The sequence below is a fragment of the Mixophyes fleayi genome, chromosome 12 (assembly GCF_038048845.1).
Source record: "Mixophyes fleayi isolate aMixFle1 chromosome 12, aMixFle1.hap1, whole genome shotgun sequence".
NCBI classification, from domain to species: domain Eukaryota; kingdom Metazoa; phylum Chordata; class Amphibia; order Anura; family Limnodynastidae; genus Mixophyes; species Mixophyes fleayi.
Genome location: NC_134413.1, coordinates 18,811,077 through 18,838,535, shown reverse-complemented (window position 1 = coordinate 18,838,535; position 27,459 = coordinate 18,811,077). Strand labels below are relative to the sequence as shown.

Sequence of the window (27,459 nt, the reverse complement as noted above, 5' to 3'; positions counted from 1 at the left end):
CCAAAGACAATACTAGCAGCAATATCATCATAATTTTCAGAAGAAGAAAGTAAATGTAATGAAAAAATGTTAAAACTGTACCTGTCCCCTCTACACAGTGGAGGCCGCCATTGTGGGATGTCAACCAACATTCAGCCAATCAGGTTCTAGGTGTCATTTTTCTAGTGCACTTTAGTTGATGAAAGTAAACATCTGATTGGTTGCTATGGGTTACAGGACATTTGTGAACATATCATGGCATCTAATGCAAGCTTGACCAAGGAAAGCAAATGTCTGATGTGTTGTAAGCTACAACAACTAATTTGTGTACCTGAACCAGTAAGTCAGGTCTAGAAAGGGAACAACAACAAAAATCAACAAAGTGACTCTTAGTTTAAAAAGTATTGATTCAAGAACCCTTGTTTTAATTCACACTTTAAGATTTTTTACAACTATGTGCAAAATAAATAACATACATAAAAGCTGACAAATATACAAACGAGGGAAAACAAAAAGATATTTGTGCTCACAGGAAACAAACAGTATTAAATGCTCTGCCAAATAATAAAAAACAAAAATAAAATTAAAGTACCTGAAGCTGAAGATGCATATACTTTACATTTGTACCATGACCACAAGGAGATTCCCTCATCCCCTAAAACAGCAGCAGTTAAATCAGTCACTAAACTAAAATATAAAACAAAATAAAACAATATATATGACAGCAGTATTGTCCACATTGATTCTGTTTGGCGGGTTGGCGGTACTAAGTTATAATGAAGGTGCGCGCATTTTCTAGGTTAATAACGAAGTATCACACGTGGTTGTGTTTTAGTGATTGAGAAAAAAAGAAAACTAAAAAAGGTTTGAAACGTGTAAACCACAGATTTGAAGCCAGAGAGAGCTGAAGTGCATAGCACAATCTCCACATTAATAAATAACTAGTTGTACCGCTGCCTAGGACATATTGGACATCAGTCTCAATGCTAAAGTAAAAGAAAATTAAAAGAATAGCTTAATCTATGGCACAACTCCAACTGTTAAAAGTCAGACTTTGCAATAAGCCTGGCTCAAGTTTAACCCCTAGTTTCACAATTGTTAACATGTGATGAGCTTTTTGACAGAATCAACCCTCAAAGAAAATCTCATCACTAAGGCTCCGGATCTCGGTTAGGCCGAAGGTTTGGATCAGACAATGCAGCGCTAAAGTAGATGAATAATGACCGCATACACATTCAGATACAGGGATCATGCAAACGTTCCTACCGTCTACCCCAACCAAGAGCACATAGATCCCAATGAGATGTTGATCTTGGTAGTCAGCCTTTCAGGGCCAATACATACACAGATTTTCAGCCAATTAAGTCTAACACAGCCTAACAAACATACCTGCAAGATATATGGGCACGATTATTGCCAGAATCTCAGACTTCCCAATACACTAAGGATAGGAGGCTGGTATACACAACATGTCTGGTTTGTAAACATAAAGTCATGCCTTTGTGACTGCGGCCTAAGGCATAAGGCAAGCTTGAAATATAAAATGGTTCAGTTGTCCGTCTAAAACCACCCTATTCAAACGTAATGAGAAGCCCTGCACAACCCACATAAAAATACAGTTCTGTAATAGCATTTGCATCCCATTAACTCTGCAAGAATATAAACGACTTTGTTTTACTCCAAGAATGATTATCAGTGGAACACTCTGTTTTAAGGGATATACTTTAAAAATAGTCCCGCAATGGTTTCAAAACGTAATTATTATTTTTTTTACAATATTTTTTTTTTTTTATACACAAACCTAAATATATGCTGATCATGGCACGGGTGAAAATAGCCCGCTGTTTGGGCATCTAAGCAAGCAAACCCTATTTGAGATGAGCTTACGGAAGCAGTGTTGATTGCAGGGTTACCAATATAGAAACGGACCAACCCCCATCGTCCAGGTCTGGTGTGGTTACATTAATTACATTGCCAAATACACACCAGCAGCACAGAGTGACCTGAGCAAGTGGTCCACATTCCATTATTGCAAGCCATTGATTCTAGAATTAACAGATACTAGCGGAATGTTCGATGACTTTAGGAATTCTGATTGGATAAACACGAAGAGAAAACCAGTGTTATTGTGGAGGAAGGTCGGAAAGTCCCCAGCAACAGTGTTTTGCACCATGAACCATCAAAATTGTTCTTTTTTTTATCTATACAGCCTATTTTGACATTTAAATAAAAACACAAATATTAGCAATTATGAGTAAACGGAGGTTGATGTAACTGTATATGTTTTGCCGTAACACTGTTTTTTTGGCAAGAGACGGGGCACAATTTTCTTTGCACCATCTTTAACTATTTGTTTTGCAAATTACAGAATATTGATAAATATATTTAAGTGCAATCTAGCTACAAGAAAAATATGTCAGATATCTGGCATAAACATTTACAGCATGTAGGTATTAAAGTTATGGCACATTTTTAATGAGCAAAGTCAAAACTGTTGGAAAAATGTATAATATTCAAGTAAATTTGCCTCTATGTGGAACAACAGCTGGCAAACGGTGCTAGATTCAGAAAGTGACGGTCAACATTCGTTTGCACAGAACAGACTTTGTGCATCGGTGAAGACGGGGCGTCCTGCAGAAAACAACAATCACTTAAAATACTCTGCCAAAAAGCCACATTAACATAGGCTATTCAAAACAAAAAACAAAAATAAAAAACCCCCAAAACATTAAACAATATAACCGTCTTCCTCGTCTCTACCAAAGCTGGACTCTGGTGATCTCGAGGAGCCAGAGCTAGACTTATGTATGTAGTTTCTCACACGGCTTGGTTGATGGGACTCTGTTCTTGTAACAGAGCTGTTAGTCCTAAGTTGAGGTGTTGATGATTGAATGGAAGGGGAGGCTTTCTTGTTACTCGAAATGACCTCTAGGTGTCCTGCTGGGTCAATGATTGCATTTATAACTGTGGGGATGAGAGAAAAAAACATTGCTATCATGATCTAAAAAAAATATTAATGAAAACAAACATCAAAGCAATAAACACGCATTGGCTTTTTTTTTTTTTTTTTTTAAATAAAGAAAATTTAAAACGAGTAAAGGAACATAAGAGAGTGCAAAAACTAAGGGGCCGATTCCATTAGCGGCGAACTGCCGCAGCAGCATTACGCCGCGTGTTACCGCATGATGCTTTGGTAATGATCTTCCCTATTTTTATTGATTGCACCCAATAGGGATGCGTGCAAAAAAAGTGCAAAGTTTTCATCACCTTAATTGCCGGTAAAGTGCGCCCATAAACACAGTTGCGAGGTTACAATGGAACCTTGCGACTAATTAAAATGCTCAAAAAGGTGTTTAAAATGTGCAAAGTCCTTATTAAAAAAAAATGTGTTAGCCAAAAGGAACATTCAAAGTTTTGTCCGCTGTCAGCTAGCACAGTATTTTTAATAGGGTCAAAGATTTAAGAACCAACTGTGGGAATTATAGTCTTTAAAGAGACGCCAGAGTTAAGCTTTCCCTAGGTTCCTCTTTTAGCACATACACACACACTAGTGTTCCACATGGGAGTAATTGGTTTGCTTTGCTGTGATTTGTTGTAGTGCTTGGGTGGAGGATAAAGACACTGTATGTGTGGGTGGGACCACCGATGCCAGTAAGTGGCCGGCTTGCAGACAGGGAAGTTATGTCTAGCCAGATGTAGGTGGTGGGGATTTTTGTGTTACTGTCCCTGGATGACTGCTGTACCATTGCTAAAAACAGTTTACCATCCTGACAACTGCTAATAAACAGTTAAATGGTTCATCATACCTGTGTCCGATTAATGTGAATGCTGTACTTTCTCATAATAATATATATATATATATATATATATATATATATATATATATATATATATATATATATATATATATATATATATATATATACACACACACACACACACACACACACACACACACACAAACACACACACACATATATATATAGACTCCTTGAATTCAATAATTATTGTGTAGGTTTGTCATGATGGAATGCATAAAACAGACTTATTAGAACAACAGACTACTAGATAAGAGGATCAATAACTAAACACATTTTAGGCTGTATATATTGGTAAAATATAATAAAATTTAAATATCTACCCTCCAGTTGTTTCTGAACTCTTCGCAACTCTTTCAAAATGGAACTGATTTCCTTAAAAAAGAAAGACACAAGATATTGCAGTGAGTCAAACTAAGAAAGCATTAATTAATAAAATAAAGTACTTTACAGTAGATTTATCTCCACATAATAGCTTTAAAAATTATGTAGTACGACTTAGTGAATTGATAAACTGCATTCTCAGTGATGTCCGTGGTTCTTTGTGAATAGTTAGACTAAGAGCCAGTGACGTCACTGAGAATGCAGCTTATCCATTCACATCACTGAGAATGCAGCTTATCAATTCACTAAGAACCAGTGACGTCACTGAGAATGCAGCCTATTAATTCGCTAAGAACCAGTGACGTCACTGAGAATGCAGCCTATCCCAGGGACATCACTGACGAACCATATGATCAATATTCATGCTCTGAATTGATTGTGTGTGTTCTCATGAATATTGGTTCTCCCCACAAAACGGCTGCCTCCACTGTGTATAGACATCAGGCACCTCTTACGGATTTGCTCCAAATCCCAGTAACAATCTAAAGGCAAATAAACATCTTTAATAATCAATTAGGGCATTACTTAAGGCTGTTATGAAACACTTATATACTGTTATACCATTGGAAAGAGACAAATACAAAACGGTTTAGCTGCACAAGGCTATAAACAAATATGTGAGTATACAAACAAGCAGTTCTATTTAGTACAAACATTATTTAACAAATAAATCAGAAATGGACAACAGAATCATGCCAAACCTCCCACTGGAACTTTTACAACAATGTATATGAAAAAGGAGAGATACCTTGTTAGAAGTTTTAAGAATTGGCACTTCATTTTCAGAGTTAATTTTGGCCTCAATCTCTTCCCAACTTTTCTCTTTATTCAGAAATAAAATTCTTGGGGAAAAAAAAAAAAAGGAAAAAAAATATTTTAGACTTAATACTGAGCACACCGGCTAAAAAAAAATATATTTTTCAAAATATTGGGGACCTTAAAATATAAACTGTAACCTACTTCATTTTCTCAGTGAGTACTTCAGTATTGGCACATATTGTATGTGATAACTGCGAGACAGGATTCAACATGAGATTGTCAAATATCACCTGAAATATGAAATAGAGAAGGGTTAGCTCGTTTAGGAAATTGATGTAAACGTATACCGTTTGTGACACAATATATGCTTGTATTTCTACATTATGGAGATTATTATATTTTTGTTTTCTAAAACCATTACATATTTGTGTTTTGTAGCATATAAACAGATACAATGTGCAATTTGCTTTGCCAACATTTGATCTAATACAGGTGAGCTATTTAGCAAACGTGGGCTTTTCTAAGAATTCCAAACCTGGATGTGCCCGAAGACCTAGACATTAGAGACATTCTCCCTATGGGAAACTCCTCGCTGCACCCAGAATCTGCTGTTCAGTACAACCCTATACAATAAACATTTCATAACAAGTTTGTTTTAAACACTATAATTTTTTACAGCTTTTAGGGAGAGTGTTTGAGGACTTTTACTAGGTTGCTTGTTTGAGCCATAATAGATTCTATACAGCTCACTTTGGTACATCAGATGTGTTTTGCCATATTAAATAGGGTTTCTGATAAAAAAAATACTTTATCAAACCATTAAGCGTGAAATACCACCGGCTACCAGCCAATATGGAGAGGACGCTACACAATACTGAAAGCATCAGCCTCTATGCACAGCCTGCTGCAAAGTAGCTAGATCGATTCTTTAGCAAGGAGATTTTAATCTGATATTCCCACTGAAGTGCAGTATTTTCATTCTGGTATAATTACATATGGGAGGACACTGCAACACAAACTTCAGTTGCAAGTAACTACTTGCCAAGTAGCGATTCACTTACTCCTTCGTAAGAGACGAGACCATACTTCCTTACACCCTACTAACTTTTCCCACCGTGGTTATTACCCGAGCCCAGGGCCGGATTAAGGGAATGGAGGCCCCCGGGCTAAGACTATGACTCATAGGGCTAGATTTACTAAGCTGCGGGTTTGAAAAAGTGGGGATGTTGCCTATAGCAACCAATCAGATTCTAGCTGTCATTTTGTAGAAGGTACTAAATAAATGAAAGTTAGAATCTGATTGGTTGCTATAGGCAACATCCCCACTTTTCAAACCCGCAGCTTAGTAAATGTAGCCCATAGTCTCAATCTCACGAGATCTCCTCAGTAAGGAGATTACTGCGCACCGCGGAAGCACTACAGTGACAGCAGGCAGCTAACAGCATAACATTTGCTGTTAGCTGCCTGCCATTCACCTTGACCAGCTGACAGTCAGAGCCAGGGACGCCCCCGCCCCAATGAATGCCGACGGGCCCCCCCAGACGCCCAAGGCCCCTGGGCTCTAGCTCAGTTAGACCTTGGGTTAATCCGGCCCTGCCCGAGCCAGCTACAGACCAGTAACAAGTAACCGACTGTTACATATTAAATTACCTGTACTAGGCCTCGTTTACGCCATCGAATTTACCTAACATTTGAAATCTAATCTTATTATTGGTGCGTGCTTTGCATCCGTTACGGAGAATACATTCTCATAGGAATGCCACCAGATCTTTTGGAACAGTTTGAATACTCTGGTACACAGAGGATGGTTGGAACAGCGCTGGTTTTAGTAAATATTCAGCACATAACACACTTCATCTCGTTGTCTAATGCGAGATCCTCTAATCAGAAAATTAGTATCAGCTATAGCAGACAGCTTGCTCAGTGAGCACTGTACAGCCAACGCTAATAATGTTAATAGGAAATCTATTGCTTGGATTGCATTTTTTTTTTTAATGAAATCAAATACTTGTATTAATAATTTGAGTTACAAGCCACACACACAAAAGAACATAACATTCAACCCTGAACCACTAACAATTCTAAAATCTAGAAAGGGAAAGATAAAGAAAACTTCTCAAAGAACAAAAAGAAAACGGCATCAACGTAACAGATCGTACAACAGACCAATTCGAAATAGAGCACAGATTCAATCAACAGATATTAGCTATATTACAGATTAGAAAGTGGCGTTGGTAAACAAGGGAAAATCAGAATGCATATACAATAATATATGGAAAATTGCCCATGACTAATATATATATATATATATATATATATATATATATATATATATATATATATATATATATATATTTATGTATTAATTTCTGCATGGTATTGCTGGGATGGTTTCCTAGATACACACAGATATGCGGTGTTAAAGGGTAGGCGCTGAGACCAACTGTCTCTTTGCTTTGTATAGATATATGGGCATTAATATTGCCAAGCAGCTGGTACCATATTTAATGTGGGATATATCGAGCGCAGGCTTATTTCTTCTCTGGTTTAGTTTCAAATATTCCCTTATGTTGTGTTAGCAGCTGTCCATCAGGCCTATTTAAGGTTCTTATGGGTGTGGCTCACTAGCCAGCCTTTGCTACATGTCAGCCCCTATACCTAGGAGGTGAGTGCATCTGATTCTAACAGCACTTTAATGGTGTTTGAAGCATATAGGTGCCCTTGACGCTGGGATGCAGGCTTAAATGTTTTGATCAAAACATGAACTAATACGTCATGTTTTAATTTTTCTAAAATCACACAGATATGCAGTGTTAAGGAGAAGTGTTAACAATTGTCTTTTTGTTTTATATACATATATGGGCATTGATATTGCCATGCAGCTGGTACCATATAGCCGACACATAGCTGGCACCAAGTCTATAGAGGTTGCCAGGGACAAGGGGCTTCAAAAATAAAACACAAAACACATTGGAAGGTCCTTGTTTCACCCAGAGGTCAACAGCTTTCCTGGTCCAGTGTGATGCAGAAAGTGGTGGTATATTCTACAGTCTATCATACGTTTCTATGAGACACGCACACGGCATTAACACGGTACCCCACCTCTTCTCTGTTTCTTGCCCTTCTCTTGGCGGGATCCTCGTCACGGTTGTCGTTCATGTTCTGGTCAAAATCTTTAAACGCCGTTGTTCCGGGAGGAACTTTCTGATAATTTAGACTTGCCTCTGGGATATGGTGAACCAGCTTTAAAGTAAGGAAAACATGAAGGTAAATTACACTATTCGGTCTTACCCTGGCGTCACACCGTAGACTTATTAAAAGGTAAAGTGTAATGTTGCATTCCCTGTACTATAGATAGCAGAGAATGCAACTTCCACATAGTTATGTTAGAGAGTGCAGTGTGTCAAAAATGTGTATGTTAGGCTCTAAAGGCTCAGGGGTACTTCTAATGTGGCAGTCACCAGAAGGATACCGATGTAATGATACTTCCATATATGGTGAATGAATGAATGAATGAATGAATGAATGAATGAGGTTACTATCCTTATTCTGAAATATGTCACAGAACAGCTGTGGTATGTATGAATATTTGTAAATTAATTCTAAAATTTTTATAACAAAAATGTAAAAATGTCTGAATTGGTAAAAACAAAACAAAAAACACCTAAAGCTGGGTACACACTACAGGTTTTTAATCCAATTATCGTGTCGATCTAACGATCAACAACCGTTAGGTCCGATATCCCATTAGTGTGTACGCTCCCACGATCATGTTTCATCGTACCAAAAAAACACATCGTATGGTTTGATTTGGTTTTATAAACTTCCTAAAAACCACTATGAACGATGTCGGGTAAACGTGGAAGTGTGTATGCACTCACCACCAGCAGCCTGGGCAGATATCTGTAGAGTGTACAGAGTCACCATCTTTTCAGCAGATGGTTATGACAGATGAAGAGCACAGATCTGACGGCAAATCGTGTACAGTGTGTACACATAAATCTGCATGCTCATCGGGACTTTCAGTCATTGATAAAATCGTTACAGAAATCGCATCTGCAGTAACTTTCTATAGTGTGTATCCAGCTTAAGAATCTTTGTTTACACTATATATTTTCAATTTATCAGATTTGTTGTATATTTTTATTCTTTGTTGAAATGTTTGGTCACATTTTCTTTACCACTCTGACTTTGAATTTTTGTTTTGTGTTTTGTTTTGCAGTATAATAAAAGCTTTCTAACAATTATTCACATTCCATTTATGTCAATATTATGGAGGTTTATTACTCAAGTTCACTGATCGTGTACGATTCTAAAACAGACCATAGGCTAGATTTACTAAACTGCGGGTTTCAAAAAGTGGAGATGTTGCCTATAGCAACCAATCAGATTCTAGCTGTCCTTTTGTAGAAGGTACTAAATAGATGAAAGCTAGAATCTGATTGGTTGCTATAGGCAACATCCCCACTTTTTCAAACCCGCAGCTTAGTAAATCTAGCCCCAAGGGTCATTTATGCAGAACCCAGAGGTAATGTAATGTAACCTACTTATTTCTACGCGACTGCACCTGCCAAGAGGGCAGGATGAATACACGCTGATGCAGATGACTGTCGCCAACATTATCTAGCCGATTCCGATTGGCTGATTGCAAATTCACCTCTGAAGCCGATAGGTGCTTTCTTCATTGATCATACATATATTATAAGGTTTTGTGGGCATATTGTAAAAAAAATTGTATTGCTACTTTCATTTGCACACAGTAAGGAGCATTATATCTGCTGCATTATTTCAAGCCCATCAGAAAAACTGTTTTTCGCTACCAAAACTACTGATAAACTTTTCTTTTGCTTTTACTTTAAATATTTTTAAAGGACAGCTTATTTGAGTGTCCCAACAGGCCCCTGACCGTTTACATTTCTTCCCCTATTAGTAAACGCCCTATCAGAGTATTTCAATGACAACTGAAAAGAACATTTCAAAATCAAATGAATAAAAGAAAAAAAACCAAAACAACTAAATAAACAAAAACATGCACCTGTGATGGGTATGCTCTTTGTGAGGATCTTTTAAGTATCTGTGTTAAGAAAGAAAAGAAAAGATGAAGTCATGGATGTAAAAGATAGAAGAAAGCCAATGATAATGTTCGTAGACTACTTCAGCATAAAATGCGTATGTTTTTCAGCTTATTAACATACTGCCAATAATCTACTGCCGTGCTGTACTTTCTAACAACCAGTAGGTGGCGTCATGCGCTTTGCCACACAGAGAATGGGATAGACTTCACAAGTCACATAACATTTGTAAATACATGTATTAACATAGTTATCCAGAAAGCACTGTAAGGTTTTGCGGAAGGTGCCAGAGGCACCATTTACATATTGGAACAAATTATATGTGGTCCCTGCTCATTGAATATACACAGAGGTATGCAGCCTTATTGTATTTACTGTAGAGTTTATGGAGCTGTGCTCTGTGAATATAATATAACATCACAAACTGTACTGTAAATACAATAGAGTCGCATACAGCAGAGAGCTTCCAGGCGAAGCGAAAGCGCCAATCGTTGGCCAACATGCTCTATAGGGGGCAGCGCAGGGCACTAGGAGGGTGGAGATCTTGGCATAGAAAAGGGATTATGATTCTGCAGAAAAAGCTCATGGGCAAGAAGCAGTGCCCAACTGGTCTAACACTATGTACTAAGACTTGGCAAGCTCCAAATCAGGACTGGTGGAACACGTTTAGCCCAGTAAACACGGTAGGAGGGCATTGTGCTTATCGGGGGCGCGGTGAAGCTCTAAAGGTTCGCAATGCCAGCGCCGGCCATGCGCCAAATTAAAAATAAATAAATAAATAAAGTCCAATCTGGATAACAGGTTCTAAACCTGTATATTGCAACAGTAACACCAACAAGATGAAAAAAGATGAAAACGCAAAACAATATATAAAGTCAATGAAAAAAAATATCATGCTCAAATGTATAATTTATTTTATTTATTTTTTAAATATCATTTGTTTCCACATGGCCTTTATGAAAAAGAGATTGATCATTCATAGCGTTCTGCAACTTGCAGGATCACCTGATAAGCATGTGACTCCGGTGGTTTCATTAGACAAAAACAGAAAAAAAAAATCTGAACAGAAAGCTCTAATTAAAGTATAAATGAGTATTCCTTTGTGCCTATTATTCACCCTACTGGCAAGTTTCATTTTTTTTCCTGTGGGAAAGAATCAAAGACTTTTCTCCTTAATCTACTAACAAAAAATGTGATCTTTTTAAGAACAATTGTTTTTTCTTTTTAACTTAATTAATGGGCAGAAGTTGGCAAGATGTATTAATTAGACGTTCTTGCCCTGGACAGAATCCTCTCCCTGATCATACAACAATTTTCGCTGCAACACGTCCATTAGTCAGTAATGAGGTGGCCATTCCTAAGCAAGTACAGTGGTTGATCCCTCATCCCTGTAAATTCTGAAATTAATGCTTACCAACAAGAAGATTTTATAGGAGTCTAAACATGGGCAAGAAAAACTATTCTTGGTCAGCATGAAAGATTTTATTGACTGACCGTTGTACAGTGAAGAAGCAATAATCTTGTCAGGTAAAACTCAGAATTTGTAAAAATTTTGTATCCTGGTGACAATAAAGGACTCTCTTGTTTCATTCGGGGAAGGGGGGATGGAATGTTTGTAAAAGCTTTCTTTCCAACTTAAAGCACGTTCTCTACTGCAAGCTATGAATGGCAACAAACATTTTACTCTGCTAAAGGCTTGAAAACTACATAGAGCTTCTAGATTAGGGGTGTCAAACTCGCGGCCCAAACACCTATTTATTACAGCCCCAGCAGAGCTGCCAGCCCACAAAAATAAATAAAAATAAATAAAATAATAATTAAAAATAAATAAATAAAAATATATATATATAAACTAACACGGCTGTGTCCGGCACCCTCCTCCCTTCGCACTGTATGTCGGGTGTGACGTCATCAGGCCCGACATTTTCAGTGAGGGGCGCACAGAGAGGAGCCGGGACGGACAAGACAGAAGAGCAGAAGAGAAAGACAGAAGATAAGAAACCAGAAGAAAAAAGGCAATAGAAAGGTAAGTGAAGGGGAGCAAAAGCAGTATGGAGGGCACAGTGTGATACAGGGGAGACAGGTGAAGGGGAGGAAAAGCAGCATGGAGGGCACAGTGTGATACAGGGGAGACAGGTGAAGGGGAGGAAAAGCAGCATGGAGGGCGCAGTGTGATACAGGGGAGACAGGTGAAGGGGAGGAAAAGCAGTATGGAGGGCGCAGTGTGATACAGGGGAGAAAGGGAAAGGGGAGGAAAAGCAGCATGGAGGGCACAGTGTGATACAGGGGAGACAGGGAAAGGGGAGGAAAAGCAGCATGGAGGGCACAGTGTGATACAGGGGAGACAGGTGAAGGGGAGAAAAAGCAGCATGGAGGGCGCAGTGTGAAATAAGGGAGACAGGTGAAGGGGAGGAAAAGCAGCATGGAGGGCGCAGTGTGAAATAAGGGAGACAGGTGAAGGGGAGGAAAAGCAGCATGGAGGGCGCAGTGTGATACAGGGGAGACAGGTGAAGGGGAGAAAAAGCAGCATGGAGGGCGCAGTGTGAAATAAGGGAGACAGGTGAAGGGGAGGAAAAGCAGCATGGAGGGCGCAGTGTGATACAGGGGAGACAGGTGAAGGGGAGAAAAAGCAGCATGGAGGGCGCAGTGTGAAATAAGGGAGACAGGTGAAGGGGAGGAAAAGCAGCATGGAGGGCGCAGTGTGATACAGGGGAGACAGGGAAAGGGGAGGAAAAGCAGTATGGAGGGCGCAGTGTGATACAGGGGAGACAGGGAAAGGGGAGGAAAAGCAGTATGGAGGGCACAGTGTGATACAGGGGAGACAGGGAAAGGGGAGGAAAAGCAGCATGGAGGGCACAGTGTGATACAGGGGAGACAGGTGAAGGGGAGAAAAAGCAGCATGGAGGGCGCAGTGTGATACAGGGGAGACAGGTGAAGGGGAGAAAAAGCAGCATGGAGGGCGCAGTGTGATACAGGGGAGACAGGGAAAGGGGAGGAAAAGCAGCATGGAGGGCACAGTGTGATACAGGGGAGACAGGTGAAGGGGAGAAAAAGCAGCATGGAGGGCGCAGTGTGAAATAAGGGAGACAGGTGAAGGGGAGGAAAAGCAGCATGGAGGGCGCAGTGTGAAATAAGGGAGACAGGTGAAGGGGAGGAAAAGCAGCATGGAGGGCGCAGTGTGAAATAAGGGAGACAGGTGAAGGGGAGGAAAAGCAGCATGGAGGGCGCAGTGTGATGAAACAGAGTGATAAAATAACTTAAGACGGTTTCTTTTTCTTGCAGCCCACACAATCTTAGACTATGATTATTTGGCCCAATTGGGGTTTCGAGTTTGACATGCCTGTTCTAGATACTTTTGGCACCTAAACTGTGCTTTGTATTAAGATATGGGTATGAAATATGTGATGCAGAAAAAAAATAAAAATAAAGGGAAACAATGTTCTCGGTTCACACAGACATGTAAACTGTCGGCATCATTTTGAGTTTGGAGCAAAGTTTTAAAAAAATAAAAATAAAAAAACAAACCATGGTGCAATGCAAGAGGGACAAATGCATTTATTCATTTTTTGGCACGCAGGGGAAGCACCTTTTGCTTTTTCATGGAGCACACCAATACCGGACAGCTTGATTTTTACACTGCAGTTAAGTGTTAAGCTCTAAATCTATCCATATACTTTAAATTTGTTCACCTTCCCTGCAGTGCAACATTGTTTTGCCAAGGTGCAAATTTGCTCCTTTTTCTGCCTACCTCTGTAATAGGACAAACCTAGGGCCTCAATTAGTCACAGTGTGGAGCACCGCTAGACAATTTAGTAAAGAGGGCAATGCCAGGGGTGGCATGGGCATTATTATTTTTTTAAATTTAATTTATTACACAATGCTCCAAAAATGGGGGAAAATAACCTCCATCCAAAAAAACTAACGTTAACTACCTTCCTTAGTGTGTGAAAGGTTAACTCTGTGTGAGACAGCAGTCCAACAACACTACAAGAATAAATGACAAAAGTCTTACCTCTTCTCTTGCAGATATGATGGAAGCCGGTGTGTTTGGCACGGAGCTTATAGAGGTGCTGTGTCCCGTTCCTGAGGAGCTCTGAGAATCCCCATCGCCAGCTACATCGTGTATTTCTTTAGCTAAGCTGGCTACATCTTTTACCAGGGTTTGACTCAATCTGTGGCAGATACCAGGAATTCAATGTATGTTAGTTGCTGTTTTTGTGTTTTGTTTTTTTACCTATTTCACTGCCTGTCATATAAAATTAAATGGTCGTACCCCTTTCTTTCTTTCAAATCTTCACCTCTTCTCCTAACAAGAATATAAAATTAATGAATGGGAGGGTTTGAAGATAAACTTAAAAGAAGGATGTAATTGGGGGTATTTGTCTTTCTTATGGAAACAAAATAAAATCCCACTGAACAAAACCATTGTTCCTTGCACTAGGAGTGCAACCAAAACAATTATCCAACTAAGAGAACTGATGGGACTATTTAGGTAATCTGTAGCAAATCTGGACTGCCTGACACTAATGCAGCACTACTTATAACTGCAAATGAACCATAGTTCTGCTCGGGATGGGAAGAAAATACATTTATAGCATCTATTCTATTTCGTCGGCACTCACCTGGCTATTTCAGCAATTTCTGCAGACTGGGCTATGAAGTTATTGTACACCACCTGGTCCTCATCGTCATCACCATCCTGCAGTCTGTTGTGGCGTTGGCGGTGGGATGCATTGTGTGTCCTAGGAGTCTGTGTGGCTGTTGAAGCATGGGATCGTTTGTGTTTAGGAGTGCTTTGGTTAGAGCCATACTCCTCCTCAGATGTTGAAATATAATCTGAACCCTGCTGTCTTCGTCTTGAAGCTTATAAAATGAATTGGTTTTAGAGAAAGAGAATGTTAAAAGATCAATACTTTCCTAACCACCGGTGAGATAGTCAGGTAGGAATTCTGTGAATTAATGAAAACCAATATACAAGTTGCTTACTGGCTGTGATTTGGGAAGATATGATGCCAAACACTCCTAAGTAAATCAGATAGGAGATAATTCACAGTTAAAACATCCACAGCCACTTTCCACTAAAACCGTGGAACACAATGTACGATTTGGCAATTGGGTTCCAATCTACGGCTAAGTCGGGCACACAAATTGCAGGCCAGATTGGAAAGAGTCACATCAGTGAATGGCTGTCCACAAAGGTCCTCTAACTAATTTGGCCTATTCTGTGTATGCTGACAAAGCTGTAACATGTAAAAGTCACACAGCAAGTTGCTAGTGTAGCCTTCAATGTACAAGAACATAGGTTTTGGACAGAATAAAAAAAAAATAGCCTTATAGAACAGCAACTGGTATTTTGGCTCTCTAAGTCTGTAAAAGAAGAAGTTTAGGTAATTTCCTCTAGACAATTAATAGAAAAGAAACTTGATTTTGTAACTTAGGGCTAGATTTACAAAAGCGTAAACTGCAAATAGGCGCAAGGTCAAAAACCAGTCACAAATTCCCGACCATGAAATTAGTTAAACAGACACATAGTTCACCATTTACAGCAACTCAAGAATTATTAAACCTAGCCCTTAGAAGAAAAAACTTAATTATGTATTTAATTGTGACGATTTACAGGCCTATACATGTTTCTTTTGTTATAGAAGCACAATTTGTATGCAGGCACTTCAGTTGTTCCAGGGTTGCAAATATGCACCCTCAATTTGCATATTATTTGGTAGAGTAGAATACAATAGCACATGCTGACCTGTGCCGTCACAATGCATTGCATTATGGTATAAATTTCGAGAGAGCAGGTCACCCTCCCGGATCTCGATTCTCTTTCTAGGAGAGCCAAGAGTTGCTTAAAGCAGCTCTAATGCTACCTGCAGGGCACCAGTTTCCAAAATAAAAGAATATTGGTAACAAAAGAAACATAAATAGGACTGCAAATAAAAAATAAAAAATACAAGAGTATGTACTAATGTGATGGAACCGCAAATGAAAATTGATAAAACTTGATAAAATACAATAATTCTAAACCCATCGTATACAAGCATAGTGTCAGAAAATTATAAAAGTTCACCAGTTACTTTTATAGGACTTAAATAAATTAACTGCTAATATGCAACAGCTAATGTGACTTCCATAAAACAAAGTCACAAATCCCCCCCCCCCCCCCCCCAAAAAAAATAATTGTGGTAAATTTCTACCACAATACACTTTCTGTTGCTACACCAACCTATTTGCGGTTTCCATGCATTAATACATACACCCCCCGAGAGATCTACAAATATTGATAATTTTTTTAAAGCGTAAAAAAGCAAAAAGGGACTCTGAAAGAAAAGGTATAAAAATTAAACCAGTGATCGAGTTACAGACTTTGGAGTATAAGGGGTTAGTGTGCTACCAAGAGGGGGAAAACCAATTCATTTGAATACAAAATCTATTATGCCTGTACTCTTGGAACTTCCATTTTTCGTTTTTGTTTTTCGTTCAGCTAAAGCCAACATTTTCTACTCTGTCAACTATAAACAATGGCATGTTTCTTTAAATTATTCTCAAAAGGAACATAAATGACAGTTTATAATTGGGAACTAAGAAAGATAATCAACAATGACCTTGTGCTATTGGACAATGGAACGGATGTCTGGATTCCAAAAACTACATCTCTATACAACAATCTGCATAACATAAATACATTTCTAAACTTGTACCAGAAATAAACCTCAGACTAAAGCAGTAGACTAGCAAATAAAAATGTATTAGCAATACAAAAATGGCAGTAAACCCCCCCCCCCCCCCCCCCCCGCCCAAAAAAAACCCCAAAACCTTACTGGAAGTGGAAGAGTACTTGACGCCACCAGGCCGCGCTCTAGTTAGTGGCTGCTTGGGTGTAGGCACCAGTGGTTTCACGATGGGTTGTTTAGCTTCAGCCATGACCGGTTTGCGACTTGAATAGCTGTTGTCTATGCTACGCCCTGAAAACCCTGTTCTTGGAGAGGAAGTTTCAGAGTCACTTGGAACAGTGAATGAACCAGTCCGCTTTCTTGGCATTGCCAGAAGATCAAGCCGGGAAAGCTTTTTGGATTCATTAGAACTTTTAGCAGAAGAGGAGTTTGCAGAAGAAGCTTCTGGACTTATATTCAACTTTTCTGTATCTGCACTTTCATTGTCAGATGCTTCGCCAAGGCGGGCACGACGTAACTTAGATGCCCTTGTAGGTCTGGGTGTTGATAAGCTGTTTGAACGGGTAAGAGCTTGCTGAACTCTTTGAGCATTTGCTGACGCTTTACTCACATCCTCTTTAGTTGACTGGGCAAAAGGTCTCCTTCTGGAGACATTCCTTGAAGAATGTTCATAATCTGAGGACACAGTGTCAGCAACTGGTATGTAAGGAAGACTGGAACCTCTTTCTTCATCTGTGAAATCTAGTGAACCACGTGTTCCAGTGCTGCGCTTCATTTCAAACCGCTTGGTTACATCTCTCCTGGCTCCTGTGTCAGCAGGGCCAGTCCTGCGTTTTTCAGAAAGTCTTTCTCGAGCACTGGATTGGCTGTATTGATTTTGTGTAGAGGAAGCAGAGGAGGACTTTTCCTTATGAAGACCCACAACCTTGCTTTTTTGTGGGTGACTTGGCACGTTCTTATCACTTACCAAACTGACGGTGCTTGCTGTATCAACATCGGACTCCGGTGATAATGAGTCTTCTGGTGGGCCAGGAACATTTTCTAACTCCTCAAGATTATTCTGAGAAAAAAGCTTGGCTTCTAGAGCGGCCAAAGCATTCTCTGTCTCTTTGAGAATCTGCTGGGTCTCCTGACTGTAGTCAGTGTTCGACTTTGTAACATGCAAATCTTTAAGCAGGGGATGGGTTGAGATATGTGGAAGTTTATTTGTGGAGACGTTGCTGCTGGATTTCTCTTTGGTAAAACTTTCCTGCCTAACAAATGAACTAGGATCTCTTGCCGGTTCATTTTCTTTTTTCAGTTGAGTAACAATTTTTCCAGCGCTTGGAGGCTCCTGTGTGGAGTACTGGCTACCTTTTGGTTTTACGTGCACCTCATGACTTTTATATTCTTTGTGCATCTCTACACTGGATAACATTGAGTTTGCATGGGATGAACTTCCTATCTCAATATTTCCTACATTAAAGCAAGTGGATTTTGGTTCGCTAGCAATCTTATTCATTCTCTGAACACTTGGTTCTTGGCTACCAGTCACGTCTCTCCCCCACTCATTTCTAGAAACATTAGATAGTTGGGTAGATTTTCTGCTAGACAGAACGCCGTCATCTGACTTGCTGGCATCGCTAAGACTATCTGGATCCAAATCTTCCTGTATAAAGAGTAAGCTGTTAGGCTCCGTAGGCACAGTTCTCCCCTCATCTTCGGTCACCCTTTTTTGTATAACGTCTGAGTAAGACTCCGAACAGATCAAAATAGTTGGAGTAGGACTTTCAGACTTGTCGTTGGGTGGGAGCTGAGGAAGAAGTCGCCTTGTCCTTGAGGGGAAAGAAAGATCTCCTTCGCTAGGAACTTCCACATGTTCATTAAAATCTCCTAAAAAAGGAGGAAGGCAACCAATTGGTGGATGTTTATTTCAAATGTAGGGGGTAGGGGAGAAAAAAAAAGGAAGATTAAGTTAAAAGATGTTGGTGACAGATAACATATAAGTATATACTATCTAAAATACTAAATCTAAATACTGCATTCCAATGCTGATAGCTAATCACCAAACCAACAAATTCCAATATATGACAAAGAAGAACCATAAATAACATTATTATGCAATAAATTCACAAATAAAACATTTTTTTTTCTTCTTCAAATGTTCAAAAACTGGAAAAGAACGGACATCACAAAGTTTATTTTCAAAGCTTTCAAGAGGCTTCAGGTGACTCAAGAGGTCAAACATGCGAGAGATGAAGATCAGCAATCGAGAGGACAATTTCTAGTAGGAGGTGTCCACTCTGCTCCAGAAACACCAGCTGCTCATTAGGTATATCTACAATACTGGTCTTTGAGGAAGTCACATTATAAAAATTTACCATGGCTGATTCTTTAGAGATCTCTCTTGTAAATTCCAGAAATTAAAAATGTTTTTTTTTGGTTTTTTTAAATGACAAAATTGAAATGTAAGCAAAATAATGATGAACCAAGTTACTCTATAGCTGGAAGTACAGATCAGACAGACTAGTGTATTATTCAGATTTCAAATTTTAAGTATTTAAGTGGATTTTAACAACAGTTTTTAGTTACTGTTGTGATTATAAGTCAACAAAAATAAATTCTACAGATTAAACCAGATCTAGACGAATCCCAGGAGCCCAGTAGCCAATGCACCACAAATTTAAAATAAAACAAACCAGACTGCTGGTGTGTATAGCTGACTGATTGGCTCCTGAACTCTACATCCTTTTGTCCACCCCTGGAATAAACAGCGGGATCAATAAATACTATAACCTCAAAACACTTGCTTGCATTCATAGGATATTATTTTATACTGCAGACGTTTTAATCAAATTACCATCATCCGCACTTAATCCAAGCTTCTGGCCTTCTGGGGGAGAAGTCGGTGAGGCATCAGGGTAGCTGTCTGCAAGACTTGCCCATCGAGAAACCCACTTCTGACCACCTTTAGCATTGGAGCCAGACGATTTTGCGGCCTGTAAAAGCGATACAAAAACAAAACAAGCTGGTTGTATAAACTTTGCCTCATACAGAGATGTATTTGACATCACAATCTTCCAGAATAAGGAGCATCACACTATTCTGATGGTAACAAAATGCTGGGTCCCTCAACAATAAATTCTCTACCAATTTGCCTCCAATACTATTCACACATCATGACACTGCCCATCACGTGCAGTCCAGTCCTCACTTACACAATCACAGGAACAGACTCTCACAAGATCAGAACATTCATGTCCTCAAATACTTCGCCGCTGTGAGCATTCTGAGGTTTTCATTGACTACAAGTTTTTCTATCCTTCCCTACACTAAAACCAGGGTGCTAAGGACAAGCAGGAGATGAAGACTGAAAAAGTAAGGTGCTCAGACCCTAGTCAAACTCATTGCTAAAGTACATGGCTCAGTACATTAACCAGTCAACTGTGGCTCCTGATCCTACCTGGACATCCGTTTGGGGACCACTGTTAATTTTTACAGTGTGAGCTGTTGACGGCATTAGAGTCTTGTGATTCATTGTGTTCTCATTCAGTGAAGATTCTTCTTTTTCCAAATTAATGACTGGCCTGTAAATCGAAGAGGAAATCCTGGAATACTCCTCTGGTTCAAAGACTCCAAATACCTACATACAAATGAATTAATTACAGGTTATTCAGTACACTCTTCTTTATTTTCCTTTTTACATTAAGCAGAGTTGGCTAGTTGTGCAGTTTTCTGTACCTAATTGTAAGTGTCATCAAATAAAACAGTAAAAAATCATGACAACTGCACTAAATACACAGACTAGAGAAGACTAGTTGGAATTCGGAATGACCCGAAATAAACAGTCTAAATTATGCTACATATTCCAGTCCCTTTGGATGGATAAATAAAGTATAAACAAACACTTTATTGCCTAGTGATAAGGATACCTTATTAATAATAAAAGTAAAGGACTTCTGTGGGAATACTATATTAGAAGTTACAGTAAAGCCTATTTTAGGCTTTAACACAAAGTGATATAAAATTATAAGCACTGCAGAATGAAGATGTAATGCTGAAGGATACAGTGTACAGAAAACCCGTAGACAAACAAATCTTCAAAACGGAAATAGTTTCAATATAACTATATTCACTGTTATAGAATCAGTGTTAGTAAGTAATTGTAGTGATATATTTTCAATGTTGAGACCTGGGGTTAATGGCTACAGAAACTCCTGGTAGAGGGGTCCCCCGAACATGCCGATATGGTCAATGTCATAGGTTAGGTCAGTTGGGAACTTGCTTATTTGTCAATATCATTCTTTCCTGACCACTGATCTCCTGCGGAAGCCCGGATGTGGGAAAAACAGGACTGAATGACAGGTTTATTGATAAATGATACATTAAATGTAACACTATTTTCATCCCTTATATGAAGCCAGAGGGTGCTACTGAATTAAAAGAAAAGTTGAAAAATACTGCTCTATTCAATGGGAAATGCAGATCAACTGAAAGTCCTGGCAATTAATATCTATAAGAAACTAGTTAGTTTTGGTATGAAAATGATTCGCTCTCCTAGAAAAAGACAAAACAAAACTTCGGACTCTTCTGAATTGAAGCTCTAATGTGAACCTCCAGTTTTACCTGGTCTATCATTTTCCTAGCTTCTTCGACTTCCTTATCTTGATTCTCCGTTTCAATTGTGTATGTCCCGGCATCACTCAAACTGTCCTCCTCTTCATTTTTCTTGAGTGCCACTGTTCGGCTATCGGAGGGTTGAGCCACAGATGCCGAAGGGGCCATTGTGGAAGGCTGCATTTGGTTGGCCGACGGTGGCGTCACTACTGTTGACAGGGACAACGTCGTAGGTTTTTCTGCTGCTTCCTTCACGTCTTCAACCTGCTTGCGCAAATACTCGGCCACAAACTCCTGAGCCAGTTTGGACTTTTTCCCAATACTGCCAAAGTTTTTCACTGGAGGCTTTGCTGCTGAAGGGGTGTTGGTATTTATTCGGTCATCAGTCTTTTCTCTTCTGAAAGAATTAGACCTTTGAGGGAATGAAGACACATTGGTCACTGGTTTGGAAACTGCTGTGGGTGCAGGTGTCCCGTTTGTATTTAGCTTCTCTGCAGGTAAAGGTCCTTTTCGTTTTTCGTTTTTCCCCTTGTTGGTGGGGTCGGCATCATTTTGAGAAGAGTTTGCGCTGTGCGTGAAGGACTGAGACCTCTTCTTTCGAGGGGTGTCATCGTCGAAGAACTCTATGACAAACGCTTGTTGACTGTGCAGCAAGTCTTCCGTCTCTCGTTTTATCTGGCGTTGAAGCTTCCCATGATCAGGTGGGGCGGTCTCCTTTTCTAGAACGGGTATTGCTGGGTCTTCTGAATCGCTCTGTGTGCCATCTTCGTGACGGTTACCTTAATGAAAAGAAGACGTTTCTTAACATATATTCAAGTACTTGATGATCAAATTTTTTGCTTTATGGAAAAGTATTGTTAAAATGGTTGCAGCCTATGCCACAGCGAGGAACACATTGCTCTCACTGGCTGTAACAGAATTTACCCTCCCCTATCACACCACTAAGCAATTTCATTAAACCTCCTGTTGCTATGCAACAAGTGACATCTGTGCAGTTTCATAACGTGAACTCACGATATCATTGGACCCCACATTTGCACTGGACGGCTCTCTACACTAGAAGGCCGTTATCACTCCTGGTAACGTGGAAAGAACATTAATCACCAAGTAGGGGGGCTGGAGAAAGGCATGGGGCTGCAATGGTGACAATGGGGCTGTATATAGGTGGTACAAAGCTGGCAGTTGTCAGAAAGGGAGAGGACCAAACTATATTGTGATGGATTGGAGGCTGTACGGCAGGCAAAGGGCTGTATATAGAAAACACATGACAATACTGCAGTGCACATAAAGCCGATATGGTGAGCACTACAGCACAGTCTATAAACGCCACTGCTCATAGTCCTTTGGAGCTAAATGCAGCAAACCAGGTATACAAGTCTACTGAAATACAGAAATAACAGGAGATGCCACTTCGGAAAACACTAATCCGGGCCCTTATGTCAACGCTTTACTCACTATGTACAGGGAGGACAAGTTGGCAGACAGAACTCATATTACAGACACAATCAGGGTAATGTAAGTCTCTTCTGCCACATATGTGAGTCACATACAGAGAAAGATTATAGCTATGTACATAGAACTCTCAGAAGCAGCAGCTTCTATAATGGTGCATGCAGTCACTACTAGTGAGTAACCAGAAGACTCTCCCCGATGGTATTCACAGTCTCAGTGAGGTTCTCTATAGCATAGACCGTGATACAAGGAAAAGTAAAAAAAGAAATGAAAGAAAATACTGAACACTGAAGAAACAAATACATAGGTCAATGTTAACTACATGAAATCTTAAATTTTGGCTAATATATGAATGTCTTCATTTAAACTTGTTTATTGGTCCTCCTGCCAGCACCCAATCTGTTTTCCAAACATATGTATTGAATTTAATAGGCCCAACCACTTAGAGCATGATTAGGTTGGAAAGTTGAGATAGGACATCTACCAATGGGGAGCTCCTTAAATATTAAACTAGTTTACAACTGGTAAGTATCAGCACCAGAAAGTGGGGATTTGCTGACAGTGCATGTATGGGCTTACCTTTGAGAGTTTTGTTGTGGATAGGAAGGTCACTTTTGGTACTGTAAGCATCTTCTACAGGAGAAGGCCTTCTTATTAAACTTGGGTCGTTCTGAACCAACCAGTCCGCCACTTTACTTTCTACACTCAACATATCTGGTGGACCAGGTTCCTTTCCACCTGACCTCTTCTGTCTCATTGAGAACTTCGTGACGTGGTCCTTAATCTTTATTTTACCAGGCCGGCAGTCATCAAACTCAATCGTAAAAGAGGCATGGCTCTGCACCACAGGTGGGGTAACAGAATCGGTGTCTTTAGTAGGGATTTCGTGGACCTGGGCTTCAGGGCTTTTGGCAGGTTGCGGAAAGTCTTTTGTGGGAATTTCAAAATAGCTGGGTTCTCTCCTGAATGAGTAGAGAGATTGGTCAAGGGAATCTCGGTATCCCAGGTTGCCATTCATTTCTTCTTCATGCTGAGACATCTCTTTTGGGTGTTCTACAATATAATCGAAAAAGAAAATGTTTGTATTTTACACAATTTTTGTTGTTTTATTGAGACAATGCATGTTCATATTAATGTGCTTTTATTTTTCTTTATTTTTATTTTGAAAAACAACAACAAACAGCCACAACAGTATCCAGCTCAACTCCATTGTCTCACTAGTTGATGGTTTTGCTTCCTTTGTGCAACCTTCCCATCTCATGATCATTTTTCTTTCTCAGAGTAAGGCTAGGTACACACTGAAGTATTTTCCGACAGACGTGTTATCCACAATGATTTTACCAACTACTGAAGGTCCGATCGCTGGGGCGATTCATGCGTACACACCGACACGATTTACCTGTGCTCTGCATAAGGTCCTCTAGTCATTTAGAAAATGATAGTACAAAAGTCACTCAGTCATTCATTCCTATCACATTGATTAAAACCGCCTTGTTATAGCTATCCACATGTCCTTACGAATTTCGTTAGCTTCTGTAACTCTGAAATGAAATTCTCAGAACGAATGAAAAAACTATTCCATCTAGAGCACTCTCTACATTTAAGTCACCAGTTCATGCTCATTGCCAGGATCGGCTGAAAAGACCATGACTCTGTAAACTCTATGGAGATCGTGATCGTGAGTGAATACACGCTACATGGAACGAGATTATTAATCAGTACGACCAACCAAATAAAACGACAATCTGCACTTTGGAACGACTGTCGTTCAGCATGCGATTACACACTAACGCGATATGTGAGCGAGCGGTTGTTTATCGGGTGATTGGCCTGATAAAATCGGCTGAAAAGTAGAGTAGAGTCTAGAATCAACCCCTAAAACTTTAGAATTGCTTAACGCGAAGTTGCCAATAGAAACTATATTATGTTGATCAGACAAAGACGAATTGGTCAAACTAGTCTGCCCATGTAATTCATGAATGGCTTATTCTCTCCAGTTGTCCAATGAGTGTTTCATTTTTTCCAGTTTCATCAAAACTCTTAGATGGTATATAAATCATGATGTGTCAAAATGTTTATAGAAAAAAATACAGCAGATGTTGAAATAATTACGTATTTTCATGCTAAAATTATATATTGTCATTAGATGCAGTTGTCAAGTAGATGTCAAAATGATTAAGTCACAAATGATTTGCAACACTATCATAAAGATCTATTACAAGCCATCAACACCTCAATTATCTTTTGTAGTCAGCAAGAACAGACAACTATAATCCTCCTCCACAAATAAAAAAAAATAAAATAAAAAAAAAAATGTATGAATGTTCCCATAATGTCAGGCTACAAAGCTTTCCGCTCATTGCATTTACTTCCTAGTCACCTGTGAAAAACTAGTGAAAGATAAATACATCTTTGTAACTCAGGTTACACAGGACAAAAGAATTGTACTAACTGCCAAGATTCTATGACAAAAGAAAGCTCTTACATTATATTTGCGCTCTATTGAGACGAACAATGAATAATTCGAATACATAAACTAATGGGCTTCATATTTTTTTTATTCCACACCAACTCACGCTGTAACTTATTTTACGAGACAGTAGCCATGCCTACTTTTTAACCATGGTCCAGCGTAGACCTTTTCACCAAGTTTCTCTGCACAGATTCCCCTAGCGATCCTGCCAGCTATAACCATAATGTATATAATGTGCTATGTTAGTAAATTATAGTCTGACATATTGTAAACAAATATAGTTATAAGAACAGTGTGAGGGATTAGGGCTTCAGGATTCTATCAAATGTGGAAGTACAACATCCAGTTTCAGGGAGCTGTGCAGTGTGATTGGCAGGGAGTATAAATTACTCTGGGAATATATGTATAATATATTTACGAGAAGAATACATTATAAACACTTTCCAGTTGTCATCAATATATGATCATATTCCTGCATGAACTCGGGCAAAGAAAAACTATTTAAAGCAAATTGCACATATTCATTTATCTGTACCGAATGAGGCCTTGACCATCTTGAAAAAGACCAATTTAGGTCATGCATTAAACCGTCAGAATGATATATTAAATACTAACACTGCAACTGATGGAGAGATACATTGTCATTGGTGAGGATATGAACTAAATGGTTGTACTGAAAGGCAGACTATGAGCTTTGAACAGATGGAGTTTACAGAAAGTTAGTGGAGTTTGTTTTACTGAGGAACTCAACTACCTATAGGCTGACTTTTCTAATGATAATCCTAACTGAAGAAAAGGACAATAAGACTACACCCATTTTGCAAAACGTGGACCGGTCGTCTACAAATTCTTAGTGGCAAAACTAGTTTCTAGTGAATAGATAACTTCAGTATTTACGGTCAGCAGGTGAAGGGTCCACTTTAAGAGCGGATATGAGGCTTGCTTACCTGCATAATGATCTTCTGGCCTCCTGCCTTCATGTGCCTCATGCATATTATTTGCATCATCCTCCCCCCACCAGGATGGCTGACCGTACAGGGGTGTGCGATAGATTGGAGGTTCTACAGAAAGAACATCAGACAGATCATCAGATTATGTGACAAAGGCATATGTTGTTCAGAATTCTACTATGAAGCCGACAAGTCACCTGCCCACACACTGTGATGTGGTAATCCTCCCAATGAAAGTGTCTATTAATCACATAGCAACATCTTTACAACAGCTGGCTGAATCCCAATAACAATTGTCTATGACAGAACGCCATTGTATCAGGTCTAATTATAGTAGAGCGTGGAAGGTTTATGCAAAACAAAAAACATGAAGACGGCTCTAAAAGTCATCATTTTAAAATGTATTCTAGATATACACACCGTATTTCCCCCATGTATAAGACACACCTTTTCCCCCAAAATTTTGGGTCTAAAACCTGGGTGCGTCTTATAGAGGGGTAGCGGGGATACAGGGGGGGGGCAGCGTTATATATATATATATATATATTGTGCAGAAACCACACATCACTACACTGTGCAGTTAATGACTATATGCCCTATGTGTTGTTCCAGTACGGGTTTGAGCGCACAAGCCATAAATGCACTGGGTTCTCATTTGCACCAATCAGCACCATCTATAAAACTAAAAATTGAAAGCTAACCAAAAAAATTAAAAAAATAATTAAATAAAAAAGTTCCCAACAACCTGTCTCCGTCGGGGAACTGAGACAGCTAACACATACCCCCAGGGACCTTCTTGTCCATCTTTTCATGTTTCCCTGGTGAGGAGTCTACATGTGAAGGCGGTTCCTTCAGTTGCTCCGCCCTTACGGTCACCGGGGTCTTTAAATTCATCTGCAGTTGGCTGGTGTATTTTTCATGCTGTGGATAAATAAGGTTTTTGGGGGTTTTTTTTATCAGAAAAAAAGCAAAAATTACTTGCAGTGGCCAAATGGCAAATATGTGAAATATTTTAATTTATCTCATTCTGGACTACAAAATGTATGAGGGTCCTGGCTACAAACGACATCCTAAGAGATGGATTATTGAGTACACACAAAGAAATCAAACAAGTAGATACCTGGAACATATAGTACAATACAAAGATATTAAAAGTTCCCATGGTATTCCTTTGACAAATAAAGTCAGATATAAGGAGGTAAAAGCAACGTGAATACAGCAGTCACATTGAAAACTATATAATAATGATAATAACCAATTATAACTAATAGTAGGGTATTTGAGCACATAACCTATCCTAACAGC

The 27,459-nt window shown here is 39.3% G+C and overlaps 1 protein-coding gene across 8 annotated transcripts in view; it reads right to left on the bottom strand.

The window, feature by feature from the left end:
* Positions 1–383: 383 nt before the first annotated feature.
* Positions 384–27,459, bottom strand: part of CEP170B (centrosomal protein 170B) — a 61,289-nt gene continuing 34,213 nt past the window's right edge. For 3 of the 8 annotated variants that reach the window (XM_075193520.1, XM_075193521.1, XM_075193519.1), the window contains 16 exons: positions 26,937–27,075; positions 26,152–26,265; positions 23,311–23,784; positions 21,289–22,058; positions 20,126–20,305; positions 19,523–19,661; positions 16,831–18,555; positions 14,635–14,875; positions 14,025–14,184; positions 9,976–10,014; positions 8,043–8,183; positions 5,142–5,230; positions 4,930–5,023; positions 4,121–4,172; positions 2,801–2,943; positions 384–2,610 (listed from right to left, as the gene is read on the bottom strand). In XM_075193520.1, the coding sequence (XP_075049621.1) occupies positions 2,509–2,610; positions 2,801–2,943; positions 4,121–4,172; positions 4,930–5,023; positions 5,142–5,230; positions 8,043–8,183; positions 9,976–10,014; positions 14,025–14,184; positions 14,635–14,875; positions 16,831–18,555; positions 19,523–19,661; positions 20,126–20,305; positions 21,289–22,058; positions 23,311–23,784; positions 26,152–26,265; positions 26,937–27,075 (4,602 nt within the window). In that variant the 3' untranslated portion in view covers positions 384–2,508. Of the gene's footprint in view, positions 2,944–4,120; positions 4,173–4,929; positions 5,024–5,141; positions 5,231–8,042; positions 8,184–9,975; positions 10,015–14,024; positions 14,185–14,634; positions 14,876–16,830; positions 18,556–19,522; positions 19,662–20,125; positions 20,306–21,288; positions 22,059–23,310; positions 23,785–26,151; positions 26,266–26,936; positions 27,076–27,459 lie in introns of all 8 variants that reach the window. The other 5 variants (XM_075193524.1, XM_075193523.1, XM_075193525.1 and 2 more) reach the window with 5 other exon arrangements.